This window comes from Arctopsyche grandis, chromosome 11 (genome assembly GCF_051622035.1).
Source record: "Arctopsyche grandis isolate Sample6627 chromosome 11, ASM5162203v2, whole genome shotgun sequence".
NCBI lineage: Eukaryota > Metazoa > Arthropoda > Insecta > Trichoptera > Hydropsychidae > Arctopsyche > Arctopsyche grandis.
In genome coordinates this window covers 2,236,517-2,256,961 of record NC_135365.1, presented here as the reverse complement: position 1 = coordinate 2,256,961, position 20,445 = coordinate 2,236,517, and the positions used below count along the sequence as shown (strand labels likewise).

Below are 20,445 nucleotides of genomic sequence, written 5' to 3'. Positions count from 1 at the left end.
TAAACATGTCTATTACGATTATTTTTCACAAAGCTAATGGCGGACGTCATTTCCACTTATATTGATGACCAAACCGAGAAAAATGGCAAAGTTTGAAAACGATCGGATAAGAACCCAAACTTTGTCACACAACCAAATTGTTTCTGAACTAAGAAGAGGTAAGTCAGTAAGTAAGTTGAGTGCGCGCATTACACGCTCACCGATCCAACCCGTTCACTCGTTCGAAATGTTGAATGAATGTGTGTCTTCGTGGATGGTGTATGAGTGTACGCTCCCGCGCAGCGCATCTGACGCTAACGTCACCAATTCCAAGTTAGGTGTTAAATATCAGGAGCACATATATATGTATACATATATACATATGTATGTACATACATCACGTCCATTTTTATATAGTTATATAGTATATATATATATATATATATATATATATATATATATATATATATATATATATATATATATATATATTTTTTATTTTTTATTTTTTATTTTATTTAAATAGGCACACATACAGAATAAAATATAAAAAGAAAGTTGTATAATGAGACAAAAAATAATAATAAACATAAATAAAAATATAATATTCCATTTACAGTGAGCACCACATGGTGATATAAAAAAGTAAAATTACAAAAACATCAAAATTTAAAAAAAAAGAAAAGAAACAGATAAAGAAAAAGATACAGATAAAGTAAAAAAGAAAAAGAAAGACTATAAGGGTGAAGAAGCAAATCAACCACATATTATTTTCTTCACCTTTGTCCTAAAAATACTAAAAGAGTCTCTAAAGAGGTCAGGACAATCATCTAAGCTATCGTAAATACGGCATATACGAACGATTGCACTATTGAAAGAGGTGTTGCTTTGACAAATAGGTGGATAAAAAAGATTTGTGCATCTGGTGAATCGGGCATTAACGTTAAAATTAATCTCGCTTAAAACAGACGTGTCAAGAATACCATTAGCAATTGTTCCGACTTTTATAATGACGTATGGCAAACAGTCTTATTAACTGATTGTCGATTGGCATTATTGACGAGTTGGCAGTAGTGTCGACCCAAGCGGAAGAACGCTACGGTCGGTAAGTCAGCGAAAAGACGGCGTACGGAGAAGTTGTGTTCTCGTACGCTCCGCTGAACCACCACGTGCAGATTTTACATTTCAATAAACTACATCAAACCATTATCGAAGTCTTTTCCATGATGGTCATTTCGAACCGGACACCAGTAACCTAGGCCACAACACCAAACGGGAAAACCAATAGGAAAAAACGTGGTCGAGAAAAAATGGATGTCAATTAAGAAATCGGTATCGTTCCTTTGTTACTATCCATACCTTTCCAATACTAATAACATGTTTGCTTCTATTTCAGCAATATATTGATTGATGTACAGAGGTACATGACCGCGTGATTGACGCAGAAAATATATAAATAAAAACATAACCTACAAAGACGCATGGGACACAGAGGTAATCCAAAATTATCGGAACGATCACATAAACATCGTAAAGGATATTCAAGTAAGTGAATGTATTCAATCTCAGGCAATCTGTTCAAAAGGCAATCATGTGGGTAGGTCAGTTTTTAAAATATGTTTTAAAGTATAACAATTAATTAACGCGATTGTATAAAATAATATCGCGCTACGAAGGAATGTTTCATCGGTCGCATCGAATTTCGTATTAAAAGTGTAAAATCAGATGTAGTGTAAAATTAGCAAAGCACGTGGGGAATTACACTTGTAGCCCCAAAGTGGTTTAAAGCAAGTACATACCGGTATATTCATACATCGGTAGATCTTTGTTTCTTAATGTGTGTAGAAACACCCTCCCCCCCCCCCTCCACAATAAATGTGGAATTATACTTGTAGCCCCAAAGTGGCTTAAACCAAGTACGTACCGGTATATTCATACATCGGTAGATCTATTTGTTTCTTAATGTGTGTAGAAACATCCTCCCCCCCCCCCCCCTCCACGATAAATGTGGAATTACACTTGTAGCCCCAAAGTGGCTTAAACCAAGTACGTACCGGTATATTCATACATCGGTAGATCTCTTTGTTTCATAATGTGTGATGAAACAGTGGTGATTTAAAATAAATCACAAGACTTGTAGCCCCAAAGTGGATTAAATCAAGTACATACCGGTATATTCATACATCGGTAGATCTCTTTGTTTCATAATGTGTGATGAAACAGTGGTGATTTAAAATAAATCACAAGACTTGTAGCCCCAAAGTGGTTTAAATCAAGCACCCACCAATTTAGGGTTGTTATTTCTTCCAAAATATGTTGGATAGATTCTGGTGATAATAGTTAAAGTAGAATATTAAGATTCACGGTTAATCATTGAATATTATTACCTTATCTCTACGAATAGTTCAATTGACAGCTATAGTAGAGAATAACTGTATTTATGAGACGAAATAGTGCAACTTTCTGAAACAAATGTCAAGTGCTGAAAACGAGGAAATAGAAGCTTCGACTTCCCAGTCGCATAAAGGTCGAAATCCAACTAGGGACGTAGAACCTATTAGAGACAGGTCAAGCTCTAGAATACATCAGACTCGAAGTCAGACTCAATCGATAAAAACATTAGCGAAAGAAAATAAAGTAGAAGTTACAATGGCGTCAATAGAATTAAGGTATTCGGGCGCGTTTAAAAGACTACAGGAGAAAATAGACAGAATCTCCGAAATAAATGAAGGACAGTATCAATTTATTGAAAAAGCATACGACTATCTCCAAAAACTCCATTATGAGTACTTAGACAACCTCACAGATATAGAGCAGGCGGATCAAATAGACGAAGAGTTCTACATAATCACAATGACAATTCAAAATCTTAAAGCAGCATTAGAGAGACAATCCATTCAAGATGGTAAACTGAAGGTAGAGCAAGCAACAATTAAATTTGCTAGAGATAAGTTACCGACGTTAACCATTCCCACATTTCAGGGAGATCCATCTGAATGGCAATCGTTTCAACAAGCTTATAAGAATATAATAGGAAACAAAACGGAATATTCGAATGTCACGAAATTGCAATATTTGCATCAATCCTTAATCGGTCCCGCTTTGGCAGCTGTATCAGGTTTAGATATTAGCTCAGACAATTACGAAATAGCTTGGAGTATTTTAGACAAGCAATATAATTTACCAAGACTTAATCTCAAAACTAGGATTAATTCACTTTGTGACTTAAAATTAATCACAAGAGAATCACATATCGAATTGAGAAATCTATTGAATCAGGTAACAGTGTGTATTAAAAACATTGAATCGTTGGGTTACGCGAGAGAAATTTTAGATCCATGGGTAACATGTTTAGTTCTAAGGAAATTACCTTTTAATCTAGTAAGAGACTGGGAAATATCGCTGGTTAGCAGAGAAATGCCACCATATGAAAGTTTAGAGACATTCTTGCAGAATAGATGTAATGTATTACAATCTACTGCATCTGTAACTACGGTGAAGGAATTCCCTCATAGTCGTCAAAGAATCATGAGAACTCATGTCGCGAACAAAAACCCATCAAGTAAGGTAAACGCATGCGCATTCTGTCGAAATAATCATTTCATAGGCAAATGTGATAAATTCAAAGCAAAATCCAGTTTGGAAAGAAATGAATTCGTTAAATCTAATAACATGTGTTTTAAATGTTTAAATTCATCGCATAAGATAACAAATTGCAAGTCTAACTATAATTGCTTAAGGTGCAAACAAAACCATCATACTTTGTTGCATCAGGACGATACATTTAGTTCAAATAATACGGGAAGGAAGTCAATTAATGCTCATTCTACTCATTTCTCTCAAAGGGAGATAATTTTACCCACGGTACCAATGGAACGGTCGTTAAGGGTCGCACATTATTAGATTCCGGCTCACAAGTCAACTATGTTACCACATCTTTCGCTAAGAAGAATAACTTCAAATTAGAGAAAATCTCTCAAAAAATTGTAGGTATCGCTAATCAAGAAAGTAGCATTCGTCACATCACCAAGGTGACCATAAGGTCTTCAACCACTAATTACTCAACCAAAGTGTTGTGTTTGGTATTACCAGAAATTACTGGCGAAATTCCAACTGTGAAACTGGATCAACAGTTAATTTCAATACCAGCGGGAATCAAGTTATCAGATCCCCTTTGGAATAAACCGACGCCAATCGATTTATTGCTCGGCGCCGAGATTTGCGTTCATGCTATGAAAGCAGGAACCATCCAGTTAGGCAAAGGTATGCGTATCTTAAAGGATACCGAATTCGGATGGACAATAGTTGGTCCATATCCCGAAGTAAATAATGCTCCAGGGAAGAGCCACATAGGCTTAAGTCAATTAGACAGTCACATTCAAAACTTTTGGATGATAGACCAGGTTCCTATGGTAAAACATCAATCTCTTGAGGAGAAAAGATGTGAGGAACATTTCCAAGCACACACATCACGAGATAAAAACGGTAGATTTTGTGTAGCTTTACCATATAAAAATTCCCCGGTAGTATTAGGAAGTTCATTGCACATTGCGGAGAAAAGACACAAAACTTTGGAAAGACGTTTTTTAGCCAATAATAATTTAAAAATGGAATACAATAAAGTTTTAGAAGAGTACATAAATTTAGGACATATGTCAGAGTGTGAACCTCCGGAGGCACATGAGGTTCATTGTTATTTACCTCATCACGTCGTGGTTAAGGAGTCTAGCCTTACCACTAAATATCGTGTAGTTTTTGATGCGTCCGCAAAGACAACGTCTAATATCTCACTAAATAATATTTTGATGGTGGGACCTAGTGTCCAATCAGATTTGTTAAGTTTACTACTCAACTTTCGACTCCATAAATACGTGATTACTGCGGATATTAAGCAGATGTACCGACAGATTCAAATAGCAGAGAAAAATAAAAATGTACAACGAATCATTTGGCGAACAGATCCCCAGAGTAAATTCAAGCATTACAAGCTTAATACAGTAACATTCGGAACTGCTTCAGCCCCATTTTTAGCTACTAGATGTCTAAATCAGTTAGCAGAGGAGAATAGAAACAAATATCCCATCGCTAGTAAAGTGATCGAACGTGATTTTTATGTTGATGATTTGCTCACGGGAACTAATACTATTGAAGCTGGTAAATTATTAAAGGTTCAATTGGAAACCATATTATTATCAGCCGGTATGCCCTTAAGCAAATGGACATCGAACAACTCCTGTATAATCACGGATGTTAAAGCTGACGATTGTTCAGATTTTAACTTCTCTAACGAATCACACAAAACTTTAGGTTTATTTTGGAAACCGCGGGAAGACGTTTTTGTATTTAAGGTTCAAACCGAAGTCGAGACTGAAAATATAACAAAAAGAAACTTTTTATCAGTAATTAGTCAGATCTTCGACCCATTAGGACTATTATCTCCATTGTTAATTAATTATAAGATATTAATGCAATCTGTCTGGCAACAAACCATCGGTTGGGATGAATTCATTCCTCAGACAATCTTCAAAAAATGGAAAGATTGTCAATTATCCAATACAGTCATGAAACTTTATAAAATTCCTAGATTGATAATACTAAATAATGCCATTAATATACAGGCACACGGATTTTGTGACGCATCCGAGAAAGCTTATGGTGCTTGTATTTATGTAAAATGTACTGATCAATTGGGAAATTCCAAATGTCATCTTGTGTGTTCTCGTTCGAGAGTCGCTCCGCTCAGTTTTGTAACTATTCCGCGTTTAGAGCTGTGCTCCGCTATGTTATTATCAAAGTTAATGAAGTCAACAATAGACCAATTAACAATTCATATTAATGAAAAATATTATTGGACGGATTCAACCGTCGCATTGCATTGGATTAGGGGAGAGTCATGTAAATGGACTACCTTCGTTGCCAATCGAGTGGCCGAAATCCAATCAATATCTCAACCCATTGAGTGGTACCATGTCTCCTCTGCAGACAATCCAGCAGATTTAATTTCTCGAGGGACTCAACCATCAGAATTAAATCATAATTCGTTATGGTGGGACGGCCCTAGTTGGTTGAAATTAGATGAATCACGATGGCCTCGAAGACCTCCTGAGATCACAATAGATCTTCCAGAGAGAAGGGTAGTCACTAACGCTACCCTTGTGAGGGAAAATAATTGGATAGATAAATATTCTCATCTTCCAAGACTCCTTCGAGTTTTATCATATGTTCGTCGGCCACTAAGGAATAAACAATTAAACGTTAAAGAAAATAACGAACCGTCCGCTTTAGAATTAAAAGATGCTTTAAATAATTTGATTAGGTTATCGCAAATGGAATCATTTCCATTGGAATATCATTTGCTGAGCAAGGGACATCCAATTCCCAGTAGCAGTAAATTAGCTAAATTGTCCCCTCTATTCCATGAGAATTTAATTTGTGTTGGAAGTAGACTTCCTCTGGGAACAACTCTATCAACGTCACCCATTATCTTGTCAAATAAGCATAAACTTACACACATGATTGTCCGAGATGCACACTTGAAATATATTCACTTGGGTACTCAAGCCTTACTGTCGTTATTGCGGCAGACCTATTGGCCATTGGCCGGACATAATACTGTCAAAGGAGTGGTGCGTTCATGTGTCATTTGTTTCAGAAATAAACCACTGTCACACAATAGATTAATGGGATTACTCCCGCTCGAACGTACCACTGCTAATTTTCCCTTCAGTCATGTGGGGATAGACTTCGCAGGACCTTTTCCTGTGAAGAGTGGTTGCAATAAGAATTCTAAGATAATTAAGGGTTACGTTTGTGTCTTTGTGTGTTTTTCCAGTAAGGCAGTTCACTTGGAACTTGTCGGAGACTTAAGGAGTTCAAATTTCTTAAATTGTTTAAGAAGATTCGTAGCCAGACGTGGCAGGCCCAATACGATATATTCCGACAATGCTACTAATTTTGTCGGTGCAAGTCGTGAACTCGTTAATTTAGTAAAATTAATTTACGAACGTCCTCATGAGGAGAAGCTACTACGGTATGTAGCCTCCGAAGGGATTCGTTGGAAGTTTAACCCGCCAAGGGCGCCTCACATGGGAGGGCTGTGGGAAGCAGCGGTTAAATCCATGAAAATTCATTTAAACAAGGTGTTAAAGGCCACCACCTTAAATTTCGAATCATTTTGTACGGTATTGACTCAAATAGAAGCTTGCATGAATTCCCGTCCTCTTAGTCCCTTGTCATCGGATCCACTAGACCTTTTACCCCTCACACCTGGACATTTCTTAATTGGCAGATCCTTACTCGCTCTTCCAATGGAGGTTAAATATAACACTAATGTCCATGCCAATCTGCTTCAGATACAATTGACCACAGCAGCATTTTGGAAACGTTGGTCGGCGGAATATTTACATTCTTTGCAGTTACGACACAAATGGAAGAAGGACTCGAGCAACAATCTGAGTGTGGGTCAAATGGTCCTGTTAAAGGAGGAACACATGCTGCCAACCCGATGGGTCTTGGGTCGAGTCACTAAATTGTATCCCGGACCAGATGGCAGAGTTCGAGTCGTCGACGTCTTTACTGCCAGCGGAGAGTTTCGTCGGTCCAGTCATCTAGTGGCGCCATTGCCGATTCTACCACAAGGACCACTTGACAGGAAGGAAGATCAGCAAGATGGAGGAGAAACAGCAGCTTCAATTCCGTCAACTTCGGTAGCTTAGTTTAACCCGAAGACACTACCCCCAACGCATATTACTTATTAGATGTAATCATGAGTTTAAATCATTCAATGTTAATAGTAGTACTCCGTAATTCACTTTAATTGTGTTGTGTGTATAATTTAAGCTATTTTCATTTTAACATTCGGCAGTATATATCTCCGAATTTAATCTAATCATTTTGTCTTTATAATATAAGACTTGTCTCATGTCATCACTCGGAAGGATATCCGAGTTTAAAATAAATTGTTCAAATTTGACAGTTAAAATTATATTCATGATTTGTTAATGTTAGTCTCCAAGCCAAACTTAATGGAGCATCTTAAATTATTTCATGTCTACTTAATTATAACCTGCCGGGAGTCATCCGCAGGTCTTATGTTTCTTGTTATGAAAACATAAGTTAACTCTTACTGTTTATAGTATCTATGTGAATCATAGAATAAGTAAATATTATAATACTGAACATTTCGATGTTTAACGTAGAGACATCTATAATCATAGTTCGCCTTCATTTCCTGCTTGTAGGAATGAATGAATGACTTTCCAATTTACTTTTAATTTAGCAATGTTTGTGTTACTTGTTGATGAAATCAAGTTAACTTAGGAGCATTACACTCACTAATCAAGTTTAGTTGATCGGTAATAGCTGATCTGTATTGACAACTGTAATAGTGTCAACATTGTATTGTCTAAGTTAACCTCAAGATGAGGAATGCTTAAGTTTTAAACTATATACAGTCCACTCTCTCTTTTTTAAAGTAACCTTATCTTGTAATGCTTATTCACAGCTTCAAAGGAGATTTCAAAAATTTTAATGTAAATAGAAACAACATTCACCAGAGGTATAACTATAAGTTGAAATATTACTGAACCAATAAATTGATTTTATCCTCACACTGGATGAGGCAAAGGTTTCATTATTCACCCTCTATTTAATTAATTTAAGAGCTATGAGTTATTGTAAACGACTCGTCAGTAATGCTGTAACTCTGTAGAATAACTGTATTGTTCAACAGTTTTCCTATGTGGGACTATGTTCCGACTTTTATAATGACGTATGGCAAACAGTCTTATTAACTGATTGTCGATTGGCATTATTGACGAGTTGGCAGTAGTGTCGACCCAAGCGGAAGAACGCTACGGTCGGTAAGTCAGCGAAAAGACGGCGTACGGAGAAGTTGTGTTCTCGTACGCTCCGCTGAACCACCACGTGCAGATTTTACATTTCAATAAACTACATCAAACCATTATCGAAGTCTTTTCCAGCAATCTTATATAAAATTAACAAATCAGAAACCCTTCTACGCTGAGACAAACTTGCAATATGGAAAAAAGAAAGTCTGTCATTATAAGATGGTAACAGTTTTTTAAGACCAGTCTTATAGGATAAATGGCGCAAAAAACGCTTCTGGATTGTTTCTAAGTGCTCAATGTGAGTTTGGTAATAGGGAGACCATATGATTGAGGCATACTCCATATTACTACGAACTAAACTGTAATAGAGTAGAATCAGAGTATGGGGATTCTTAAAGGGCTTCGCAACTCGGCAAATAAATCCCAATAGTTTATAAGATTTAGTAACAATATGATTAATATGTTCATTAAATGATAGTTTGGAATCTATAAGTATACCTAAGTCTCTGGCACAATTTTTTGCTGTAAGATCTACGTTATTAATATTGTAAGTAAAGTCAATTAGGTTACGATTTCTGGAAAGTGTCATTGAGAAGCATTTAGAAATATTGAGATGCATAAGGTTTACATTACACCATTCAGATATTATATCAATGTCGGATTGTAATTTTAAGCAATCCGACTCACTATTGATAGGATGGAAAACCTTAAGATCATCGGCATAAAGTAAGCATTGACACTTCAGTAGGGGGATTAGGTCATTAATAAAAATAATAAACAGAAGTGGTCCAAGGTGAGAACCTTGAGGAACTCCTGAAAGGATTGTTTTAGGGGCAGATGAGAAACCCTTAATTGTAACCAATTGACTTCTCAAATTAAGATAAGAAGTTAACCATCTAAGTAAATTTCCATGAATTCCAAATTTAGATAATTTACGAATTAGCAAACCGTGATTAACCTTGTCAAAAGCCTTTTGAAAGTCTGTATATATAACATCTACTTGTGTACGAGTATTAAGATATTTATAAATTGTGGTAGTGAATTCAATAAGATTAGAAACGGTTGATTTTTTTTTAACAAATCCATGTTGTTCCTGTGCAATTTTAGGCACTACATGAGAATAAATATGATTATAAGTTAAACATTCAAAAATTTTAGCAAAACAGGATAAGATACTTATTGGTCTATAGTTATTACAAAGTGATTTATCGCCAGACTTGAAAATAGGTACAATATTGGCTAGTTTCCATTTAGAAGGGAATACACCAGCAGATAAAGAATTGTTAAAAATTATAAATAAGGGTTCCACAAGTTCCAAATAACAAGTTTTAATAAAGTATGGAGGTATGCCGTCAGGTCCAGCACCCTTATTTACATCTAAATTTAATAGGACATATGTAATCTCCTTTTTTTCAACATATATTTTATCAAGGCAGTACGAGCAATTGTCAATGTGAGCGTCCACATATGAAAAGGAGCAATCATCATTGTTATGCACAGATGAAAAATATTCAGAAAACAATTCACACATATCTAAGCCAGATGAGGCACAAATGTTATTAAATCTTAAAGTTTCGGGCAAAGAATTACCCTTGCATTTAGACTTGGTGTAAGACCAAAAGCATTTAGGGTTCAATGAAATGCGGGATTCAATATATGACAAGTAGTCAGTATGGCATTTGGACAACAGTCTCTTGGAGCGAGTTCTTAATAATGCAAAGGTGTCGTAATCTCTGGGATTACCAAAGACTTTGTACCTTTTATGTACTTTGGCTTTCTCCTTCAGACATTTCACCAATGATTTACTGAACCAGATTGGATATCGGCCAGTGTCAGATACAATCTTCTTTGTAGGTGTATTGTCACCAATAATACTGTATAATGTGTTGTAAAATACACTGACCGATTCATCAATGCTCAAATTATTAAAAAGATCAGACCAATCTATTAATGATAAATTAGTTCTGCAATTACCAAAATTACATTTTCTGTAATTCAGTACAATGTTATTACATAAGGGCTTAAAATATTTTATCTTCTTAACAACTAAGAGCACATCGAATGCTGGATGGTGTTTATCCAACTTACTAACTGGACATGCTATAGATAAGCTAGATGGTTCAAAGCTACATAAGAATAAGTCCAAAATACGACCATTAAAATTTTTTATATAATTATATTGACATAAATTACCATAAGCCATAAGATTAAATAACAAGGACGATTTCGAATCAATGGGATTGTTTATTAACATTTTAGTGCTACTAGAGTCTTTTGACCAAACAATGTTAGGTATATTAAAATCACCAACAATAATGAATTCATGGTTGGTATCAGTATTAGAAAAAATTCCATGACATTTTTCATAGAAAGCCTGTAGAAGATTATTATTTAAGTTAGGGGGTAGGTAAACTAAACAAATGTTAATAATAAAATTACAATTTAGATATATCCTAACCCAAAGATCTTCAACAGTGCTTTCCCAAGATAATAGCCTAAATGAGGTAAACTGTTTTTTTATAGCTAGGAGGACACCTCCACCTTCCTTTTTGGAGCTATTCAAAACATCTCTGTCTCTACGGTAAACTATATATCTATTATCAAACAATTCTTCGCTAAATATGGAGTTATCAAAGTTTGTTTCCGCAAGGCAGATGATATCGAAATTATTGGCAAGTACTTGAAGGTGAATATTGGAAATTTTAGACTTACATCTGTTGACATTTTGAAAAAATAAAGAAAAACCTACGAATCTAGGAGTTATATATTACACGAGTAAATAAAAAAATTAGTAATATTACTTAATATTAGCAAGACAATTTATATCTCGAATAAATATCGAGTTCGATTTGTCGTCTTTACGCATAAATATTTTGCCAAATTTAACCCATACATATTTATAATTATTTTTTTTGGCAGTAGCTCTTGCGGCACCGTGAAGTGATTTTGATTCTGGTGATAAATGTTCAGCTGCATATATTCTAACGGGCGTACCAGAGATGCCCAAGTGAGAAGAGTTGAGTAGAGGTGAGTTGTTGTCACGTTGATTTGTAGCACGCGCACTACGATTGTGGCGATGTACAGCAGACAGGATACGATCGCGGTGACGTGAACTTGGTAGACTTACTATTATGTTCCGAGGGCGGTCACTGTTCTTGTTTGATTTAGCAGTTCTGTGGCAGGATAATATTAAGTTGTCATCCATCGGCTCCGAGATAGTCTTGCAAAGTTTTTTGAAAATATCTATTACATTCTCAGTGCGCTTTTCGGGTACAGCTTGCAATTCAATATTATTACTACGCGATCTGGTTTCAAAGCTATTTTGTCGAGCTTTGATATCATTGGTAGTGATTTTCTCAGTACATAGATCCCTGTAAATGTCTTTTACTTTATCCTCTACTGCACTTATTCTATTTTCAGCCTCAATAATCTTTGAGCTGTTAAATTCACATGTCGCTTTGAGGTTGCAAATATCAGTTTTTAGCGTTTTTATGTCTTCTGCAAGCGACGGCAGGCATGAAATTCTACGTTTGATATCAAGGATATCCTTAAGTAGTGTATTAAATGACGGCGAAGGTGACTCGGTCAAAGACTGAGAACTTTGTGGATTACGGCATCGTGGACACTTCCATGCAGCCCTTTTCATAGCTCCCAATCTATTGTAGCCGCCTTCCGTAATGTTGGCACAATCAAAATCATAGTGCCTCTTACAAATACCACATTGAACACCATTAGAAAATTTCGTTTCACAAGATGCGCAACACTGCATGATTGCCAAATTTAATTGAACTAAAGGTTGACAATCTATGAAATTCACTCTGCGTACGAGAATGTACGGACTACCCACTTGAAACTTGAAATGATATTTTATGTGATTATTATGAGTATATTGAGTATATTTTATAAGTACGAATTAAAAAATAGCACTACAGGAACAAACTTTGTTGACAGATTTTTTTTAAGACCGTTTAGGTACTTTTAATTAGATATTATTTATGGAAGAGCTAATACCGGTGCGAATAGGTCATCGATCGGCAACGACCGACGGTGATGTATATATATATATATATATATATATATATATACTAGCTGTATTACCCGGCTTCGCTCAGTGTTTATAATATAAACCGCTTAAACATGACTAAGCTAATTTAATTAAAAAAAAAAAAAAAATAAAAAATTAAAAAAAAAAATTAAAAAAAAATTAAAAATAAAAAAAAAAAAATCAAAAAAAAAATAAAAAAAAAAAATCAAAAAAAAAATTTAAAAAAATCAAAAAAAAAATCTAATTTTTTTTTTTGCCTTCTAGGGCTTCGCCCTCGGCACCCCCCTGAGCCTTTGCCTTCTAGGGCTTCGCCCCTCCACGCCCCATGAGCAATTGCCGTTTAGGGCTTCGCCCCCATGATCAGTTGCCTTTTAGGGCTTCGCCCCTCCGCGCCCCCATGATTCAAAGCCGTCTAGGGCTTCGCCCCCCTTAGTTAATGCCTTTTAGGGCTTCGCCCCCCGCGCCCCCAAGATTAATTGCCGTTTCGGGCTTCGCCCCCCTTAGTTAATGCCTTTTAGGGCTTCGCCCCTCCGCACCCCCATGATTAAATGCCGTCTAGGGCTTCGCCCCCCCTAGTTAATGCCTTTTAGGGCTTCGCCCCCCGCGCCCCCAAGATTAATTGCCGTTTAGGGCTTCGCCCCCCTTAGTTAATGCCTTTTAGGGCTTCGCCCCTCCGCGCCCCCATGATTAAATGCCGTCTAAGGCTTCGCCCCCATGATCAGTTGCCTTTTAGGGCTTCGCCCCTCCGCGCCCCCATGATTAATTGCCGTCTAGGGCTTCGCCCCCCTTAGTTAATGCCTATTAGGGCTTGCGCCCCATGAGGCTGGGCCCCCCGGGCCCCCTTCGGGGCCCCACGGGGCTGCGCCCCTTGTGGCGCCCCCTTTTGAGCCCCATGGGGCTGCGCCCCATGAGGCTGGGCCCCCCGGGCCCCCATTCGGGGCCCCACGGGGCTGCGCCCCTTGTGGCACCCCCTTTTGAGCCCCATGGGGCTGCGCCCCATGAGGCTGGGCCCCCCGGGCCCCTTTCGGGGCCCCACGGGGCTGCGCCCCTTGTGGCGCCCCCTTTTGAGCCCCATAGGGCTGCGCCCCATGAGGCTGGGCCCCCCCGGGGCCCCACGGGGCTGCGCCCCTCGTGGCGCCCCCTTTTGAGCCCCATGGGGCTGCGCCCCATGAGGCTGGGCCCCCCGGGCCCCCTTCGGGGCCCCACGGGGCTGCGCCCCTTGTGGCGCCCCTGGCGGGGCCCCATGAAACTACTCGCCTTGCGCCCCCGCGGGGGTGAATCCATTGAATCGAAAAAAACAAATCGGCGCCCATGGATCGAAAAAAAAAAAAACGAATCACGTGTTCGATGACGTCACCGATCTACGGACGACGAAGAAGACGACGAAGAAGACGACGACCAAGGATACATACAAAGTCTCTTTCCAAATTATAGATTAGATATATATATATATATATATATATATATATATATATATATATATATATATATATATATATATATATATATATATATATATATTTACAATATAATTCAATGTAAGTTCTTTAATAATATTACTGTAACTCTTACTGTCCATAACATGACGTTTGACAATTGCTTTTATCGTCTGAAAAATATAAAATTTTATTAAATTGAACGTCACAGAATCTACGACCCAAACAAAGATAGGTACATACAAAGTCTCTTTTGAAATTATATATTAGATAATGTAGTTTTCGGTCCATTTTTCAACTATGAACACTACTACGACTACAACTACGATCACTTGACCTATTATTTTTTTGTTAGCAAAAACCATATCTGTTCACAGATGAGTTGCTTATCATTGAGAAGTCGCTACGACAGATACATTACCAAAAACTTCTCTGCAAACAAGTCTCAATTCGATTACCCACCATTACAAATAACGATATAACCATTATAACTTAATGAAGGAACCTTAAAAGGACAATAAAGTTTTGCTAATGCAGACTTCAAAGGAAAACATTTTTTTTGCTTTTGTTATTTGCCATTAAATTATGTTTTGTCTGATTCGAATAAAAACCTAGAAATGTGAGTTGTTACTACAACAGACAAATTCGTAGTGACTTATCTGTTGATCTATTCACAACATCACTAATAACGTAGTTAGATGTTAATAAATTTAATACAACATCTGCACATCAAAATAAAAAAATAGACTGCAAATATGAATTTTGAAAGTACTGAAGGCGTTTATTTTGACATTATCAGTCAAGATGATATACAAAGTGTCAGCTTTTCAGATGAAGTCTTCGCTGAAAATCTTAATCTTTTCAACCTGTCATGTACTTTAAGCGTGTGTGTATTAAACGAAATTTTCCTTTCAAGTTTCATTTTTAATAAAACGTGGAGACTTATTTTCTACACGGGTGCGCAAAAACCAAATTAACATATTTAGATAAATCAAATCGTATATTTATGTATATATTAATTTCACATTACATCATGTAAACAGGCTTCACTGAAAAAAGCGTGTAGCGTCCCTCCATCCGAAAGGAAAAATCCCGATTCGGTTTTTACATAATAGATTGGACTTAAAAGCTTTGCCTTCGTTAAATATGGAAACCTGAAAGAGTGAGCTGTTGTAACGATGTTTGTGTGCGTAAAAAAGGATGTTTAGTTTATTAATTGTTAGGTTTATGTACATATGTTATGTACATATGTACGTATTTACAACATACGAGATCTTTGATGGATGCGAGATCTTTGGCCTTCATAAAACAGTCTCGGTTTAAAAGTGGTTGATGGTTATGGCGGAGGTTTTATGGTGGCAATATGAGTGACTTTCAGACACGGAAAAATCTCATATAAATTTTTCGCAAACGCACGAGACAAGGCGCGTTTGTAAAATATAAAATTTTATGATATTTCTATATTAAAAAAAATATATTACTGAAGTGAAATATTTTGTTGTGACAAGACTGATTTTATGATGTTATTATATTGTAAATACTACAATATCTAATAAATAATTTCGAAAGAGACTTTGTATGGATTATGTTTTGATTCTTAAAATCCGTGACGTTAAATTTAATAAAAAAATAAAAAATTATTATTTCTAGTGCATGTAAAAAAATTTCAGTCCGATTCAGTTAACAGTTTGGGAGGTAATTGAATTCAAAACTTAAAAAAAAGAGGACACATATAAAGGGAGGTACCATTTCTAGTCAATTTAAAAATTTGAAAAAAATTTACGTCATTTTGATAAAAATTTCAGTAACCGATACTAAGTTTCAGTTCGATAGGACTAACGGTGTTCAAAAAATCCCCAAAATACACAGACACAGACACACACACACACACACACACACAAACAGGCACACACAAAATTTTTTTCTAGATCATGAAAACATGATCAGTAATCGATTCTGAGTTCGAATCAGTCAAAATCTCGAGTTCGAATTTTCGCATGATCACAAAACTTCATCTATTGTTACTACGTACATAGATAAAGTGAAAAATGAATATCCAAATAAATTTGGATAAAATAAAAGTATTCAAATAAATTTAATAAAAAAATTTTACTATAAGATGAGCCATGTTTAAGCGGTTTATATTACAAATACCGAGCGAAGCCGGGTAAAACCACTAGTTTATTATATATATGTATGTACGTACTATGCCTATACATATGTAAATCGATTGGATAGTACTTCGTTTAATTGGTCAGGATATTTTAGTAGTAGGTTCATATTTGACATGGAAAGATTTGACATTTTAAATTATATGTATACCAGAATCCGAACAGAAATCGGGTAGGGCTTCGCCCCATAGGATGCTTTGTTCCCTAGGGCTTCGCTCCCGGAGGCTTCGCTCTCTAAGGTTTCGCCCCTAGGAGGCTTTGCCCCCGAAGGCTGCGCCCCCAGGGACTTCGAATACTTTGAATCGAAAAAAAAAATCGAATGTGTTGTTCCCAACCAACCAACAACCAACCAACCAACCAACCAAACAATGTTGCATATATGCAAAGTCTCTTTCGAAATTATATATTAGATTTATTACGAGTTATATGCATTGAGTAACGAATTATAATAATAATTTGCGTTAAAACGTTAGTTAATGAAGGCGTTAACACTGAAGACTTTCTGAGAAAAACACAAAAAACCTCAATTCGCAAGAGGAAAAGTATTTCTTCCGGTTGAGTTAAAAATATTCAAAAAATATTTGTGTATAATTATTTATTTATGTATTTATTTATTTGTTTATGTATTTATTTATTTATTTATTTATGTATTTATTTATGTATGTATTTATTTATTTATTTATTTATTTATTTATTTATTTATTTATTTATTTATTTATTTATTTATTTATTTATTTATTTATTTATTTATTTATTTATTTATTTATTTATTTATTTATTTATTTATTTATTTATTTATTTATTTATTTATTTATTTATTTATTTATTTATTTATTTATTTATTTATTTATTTATTTATTTATTTATTTATTTATTTATTTATTTATTTATTTATTTATTTATTTATTTATTTATTTATTTATTTATTTATTTATTTATTTATTTATTTATTTATTTATTTATTTATTTATTTATTTATTTATTTATAGTAGTTTTGGACCATTGTGGCTTTACAGGAAGAACCTAATGCGCTACAATGGCCTACATTTGATTAAGAATTAAGAATTATGTATAATTCAGTCTGGTTCGTTGACCAGTTTAGGAGATAGTTAAATCGAAAAACTTAAAAATAAAAAACTTTGTAAAAAGAGGACACCGTCACATTAAAGTACTATTTCCGGTCAACTCAAAAATTTGGAAAAAATTAACGTCGTATCGATAGGCTTTTCAGTAATGGATACAAAGTTTCAGTTTGATAGGATTATCGGTGTTGAAAAAATCCCCAAAATACACAGACACACACATACTAACAAACAAACACACACAAACATTTCTTCTAGATCATGAAAACGTGATCAATGATCGATTCTGAGTTCGAATCTGTTAAAATCTCGAGTTTGAATTTTCGCATGATCACGAAACTTCATCTACATATTGTTACTACGTACGTAGATAAAGTAAAAATATTCATTTAAAATAAAAACGATTTATATTTCAGTGTATGTAGTTATGTATATTTATTTGATGGTTTTAAATGATAGATTCATGAATAAAATGTATTTTTTTAATTATTATTATTAACATTGTAACGACATAAAATATCTAAATTTGTGTATTGGAAATAAATTTTTGATATAATGTTATGAAATTGCAATGTAATAATTGAAAGACGTCAGCTGTTTTGACGTGGAAGTTTACAGTTCGTAGTTTTTGTATATGGTTTTGATTTTTCACAAGCTTTTGACTTTTTAAATATTAAATGCATTTAAGTGCAATCACAAACGGTCGCTTTGCAAGTTCCATCTGCGTATCCCCTCAAGATACAAGTAATTCTGCACCATCTGGGTAGGTTTGGGCAAAAGAAAAACCTCGGTGCAAAGCCTTAAAATATTAAAAAAGCATTTTAAAACGTGATAAAAATACATAATAATAAATTAATAACGATATAAATACCTTCAGGGCCATCGGGGCCTTCCGGATTTGCATCAGCTGCATAAACCGCAACCAAAACCAAAGTCAACATCGTCAAATAGAGCAGAAACTTCATCTTGAAACTTTCGTATAATAAACTTCACCTTTCCGAATAGTTAAATTTTGCGATGTGAATAAATTAATTGTTATCTCCATTATATATACGATTTCGTTCAAGTGCATACATACGAGCGTGTTTTTTAAGATAAATGATATTAATTCGTAATGTTTATTTTAGAGATATGATACGAAACGGTACATAAAGATCACGTACATACGTACAATCTATATACATAAGTATACAGTGTGAGTAAAAATTGCACTATAAATTTCGAAACTAACTATGTAGTAGCTATTGTTTTTATATCAGTGCTCCGTAACCTTTTCGCAATCGCGGTACACCACAAGCAATATAACCCTCCTTCACCGAAGTGCCCCAATCTTTACGTTTTTCGTAATAACTATGTGGTTTTCAAAGCTATACACTCTATATGTATTTCTTGTATTCCTACAAAAGAAATTTATTTTAATAGATTTGTATGATTTAGAAAAGGGGTAAATCGTACAAAAATACATTTATACATTTGTAAGTTCCAAAGTATGATTTAAAGGCGATAGCGATGTCATGTTTTTGATGATTCCATGACATAAGGTGAATCAATGTGAGAGAAAGAGACAGCTATATTTTCGTAAGCTTTTGGCGCGAGGCTTTTGAGTCGTGCAGTCGCCTGTTAGCCTTACTTATGTGCGTTTGCGTGTTGATGCTTGTCGCTATTTTTTAATACAAAAATAGTCAAAATCATATTATAGGACTAAAACCTTTTTATGTTGATGTATAAAATGATTAATAAGATATATATTTTTTATGTTTATGTATGGATGTATTTATGTTTATGTTCAAATGTATTTTTTTATGTATAATTGATGAGTATATTATTTTCGTTATGTATTAATTTATGTTTAATTGTTATTTTGTTTTTTTTTGTGTTATATTTTTTGACCATTGTGGCGCTTTAGGAATTCCTGTTATGCCACAATGGTCTGTTTAGAATAAATAAATAAATATTGAACCCATTTGTATTGAGAAAAGCTGTATTTTGATTTAAAAATACTGGGGTCTTACTTGACCAGTAAAAAACAGTTGTATAAGTATGTCTGAATCAAATTTTTGCCTTATTTTATATGTTACAATTAAAAAATTAAGAACGGAAAACATCCCCCGAAGTTGAAATTATTTATCTAATATAATTAAATCAAATTTACATACGTTTAATTACAATTATACATACATACGTAAATTTGAAAAATGATTTATTTTTATACTTCAAAAATAAAAAAACTGAAATATATTTAGAAAAACTATGCAAAGCAATCAGATACTGTAATATAAACAGATTTGAGGTAATGTATGTACGTACATATTTAATTATTTTTTACATATATACCAGGAAGGCCTTACATGTAAACCCCAATGTGCCTTCCTGGCCAATTGGGGTTTACAAATTACAATTACAATGCAGCATTTTTTATATAAGTCACTGAATTACGAGACACTGAAAAACTCGCAAATCAATGAGACATCTATCAAATTGTACACAAACTTATTTATTGCACATTAATCAATCACACAAATTATATGTGACATTTTGCATAGGAAGGATTTTAGCCAATTTTTTCCGGGAACCGTTTCAACAATGAAATCAGAGAAAATTGGCAAACTCTGATAGGAAACAATCAACCTGAAGTCACAAATCCAGGTCTGAAAAAATCATTTTCACTCGAGGCCCGGCCCTGGGATCGAACCCGGCGCCTCTCGACGCTAAGCAGAAGCTTAACGACCGAGCTATGCTTCTGGCTATGTATTCACGGATGACTGTCAAATTAAATCGATGACACAATACTAAAATTTATATCTGGGCCTGGTTTGGATAGCATTTTTTTGTACATACCTCGCAAGTTTTATTACAGAATTTGTGTGGAACCCACTTTTAAAG

The 20,445-nt window shown here is 35.0% G+C and overlaps 2 protein-coding genes and 1 long non-coding RNA gene across 6 annotated transcripts in view; 1 reads left to right on the top strand and 2 right to left on the bottom strand.

Annotated features, from left to right (window-relative positions):
* Window positions 1-18,583, bottom strand: part of LOC143919169 (GTP-binding protein Di-Ras2) — a 238,437-nt gene extending 219,854 nt beyond the window's left edge. For both annotated transcript variants that reach the window (XM_077441367.1, XM_077441369.1), the window contains exon 1: window positions 18,423-18,583. The gene's annotated coding sequence lies outside the window, so the exon portion shown is untranslated. The remainder of the gene's footprint in view (window positions 1-18,422) is intronic.
* On the top strand, window positions 1,088-8,943 carry LOC143919170 (uncharacterized). 3 transcript variants are annotated; one of them, XM_077441377.1, is made up of 2 exons: window positions 1,088-1,524; window positions 7,332-8,943. In XM_077441377.1, exons 1-2 carry the CDS (start codon window positions 1,461-1,463, stop codon window positions 7,505-7,507), a joined length of 240 nt encoding a protein of 79 aa, XP_077297503.1. In that variant the 5' UTR covers window positions 1,088-1,460; the 3' UTR covers window positions 7,508-8,943. The 3 variants fall into 3 exon arrangements, with proteins under 3 accessions (XP_077297503.1, XP_077297501.1, XP_077297502.1); XM_077441375.1 differs by having other exon boundaries at window positions 6,812-8,943; XM_077441376.1 differs by having other exon boundaries at window positions 1,089-1,524; window positions 7,268-8,943.
* LOC143919172 (uncharacterized) lies at window positions 17,466-18,632 on the bottom strand. Its single transcript, XR_013261196.1, has 2 exons — window positions 18,434-18,632; window positions 17,466-18,361 (listed from the first exon to the last, which is right to left on the bottom strand). It is a non-coding gene; the product is annotated as an uncharacterized LOC143919172 (long non-coding RNA).
* Between the last annotated feature and the right edge of the window lie 1,813 nt (window positions 18,633-20,445).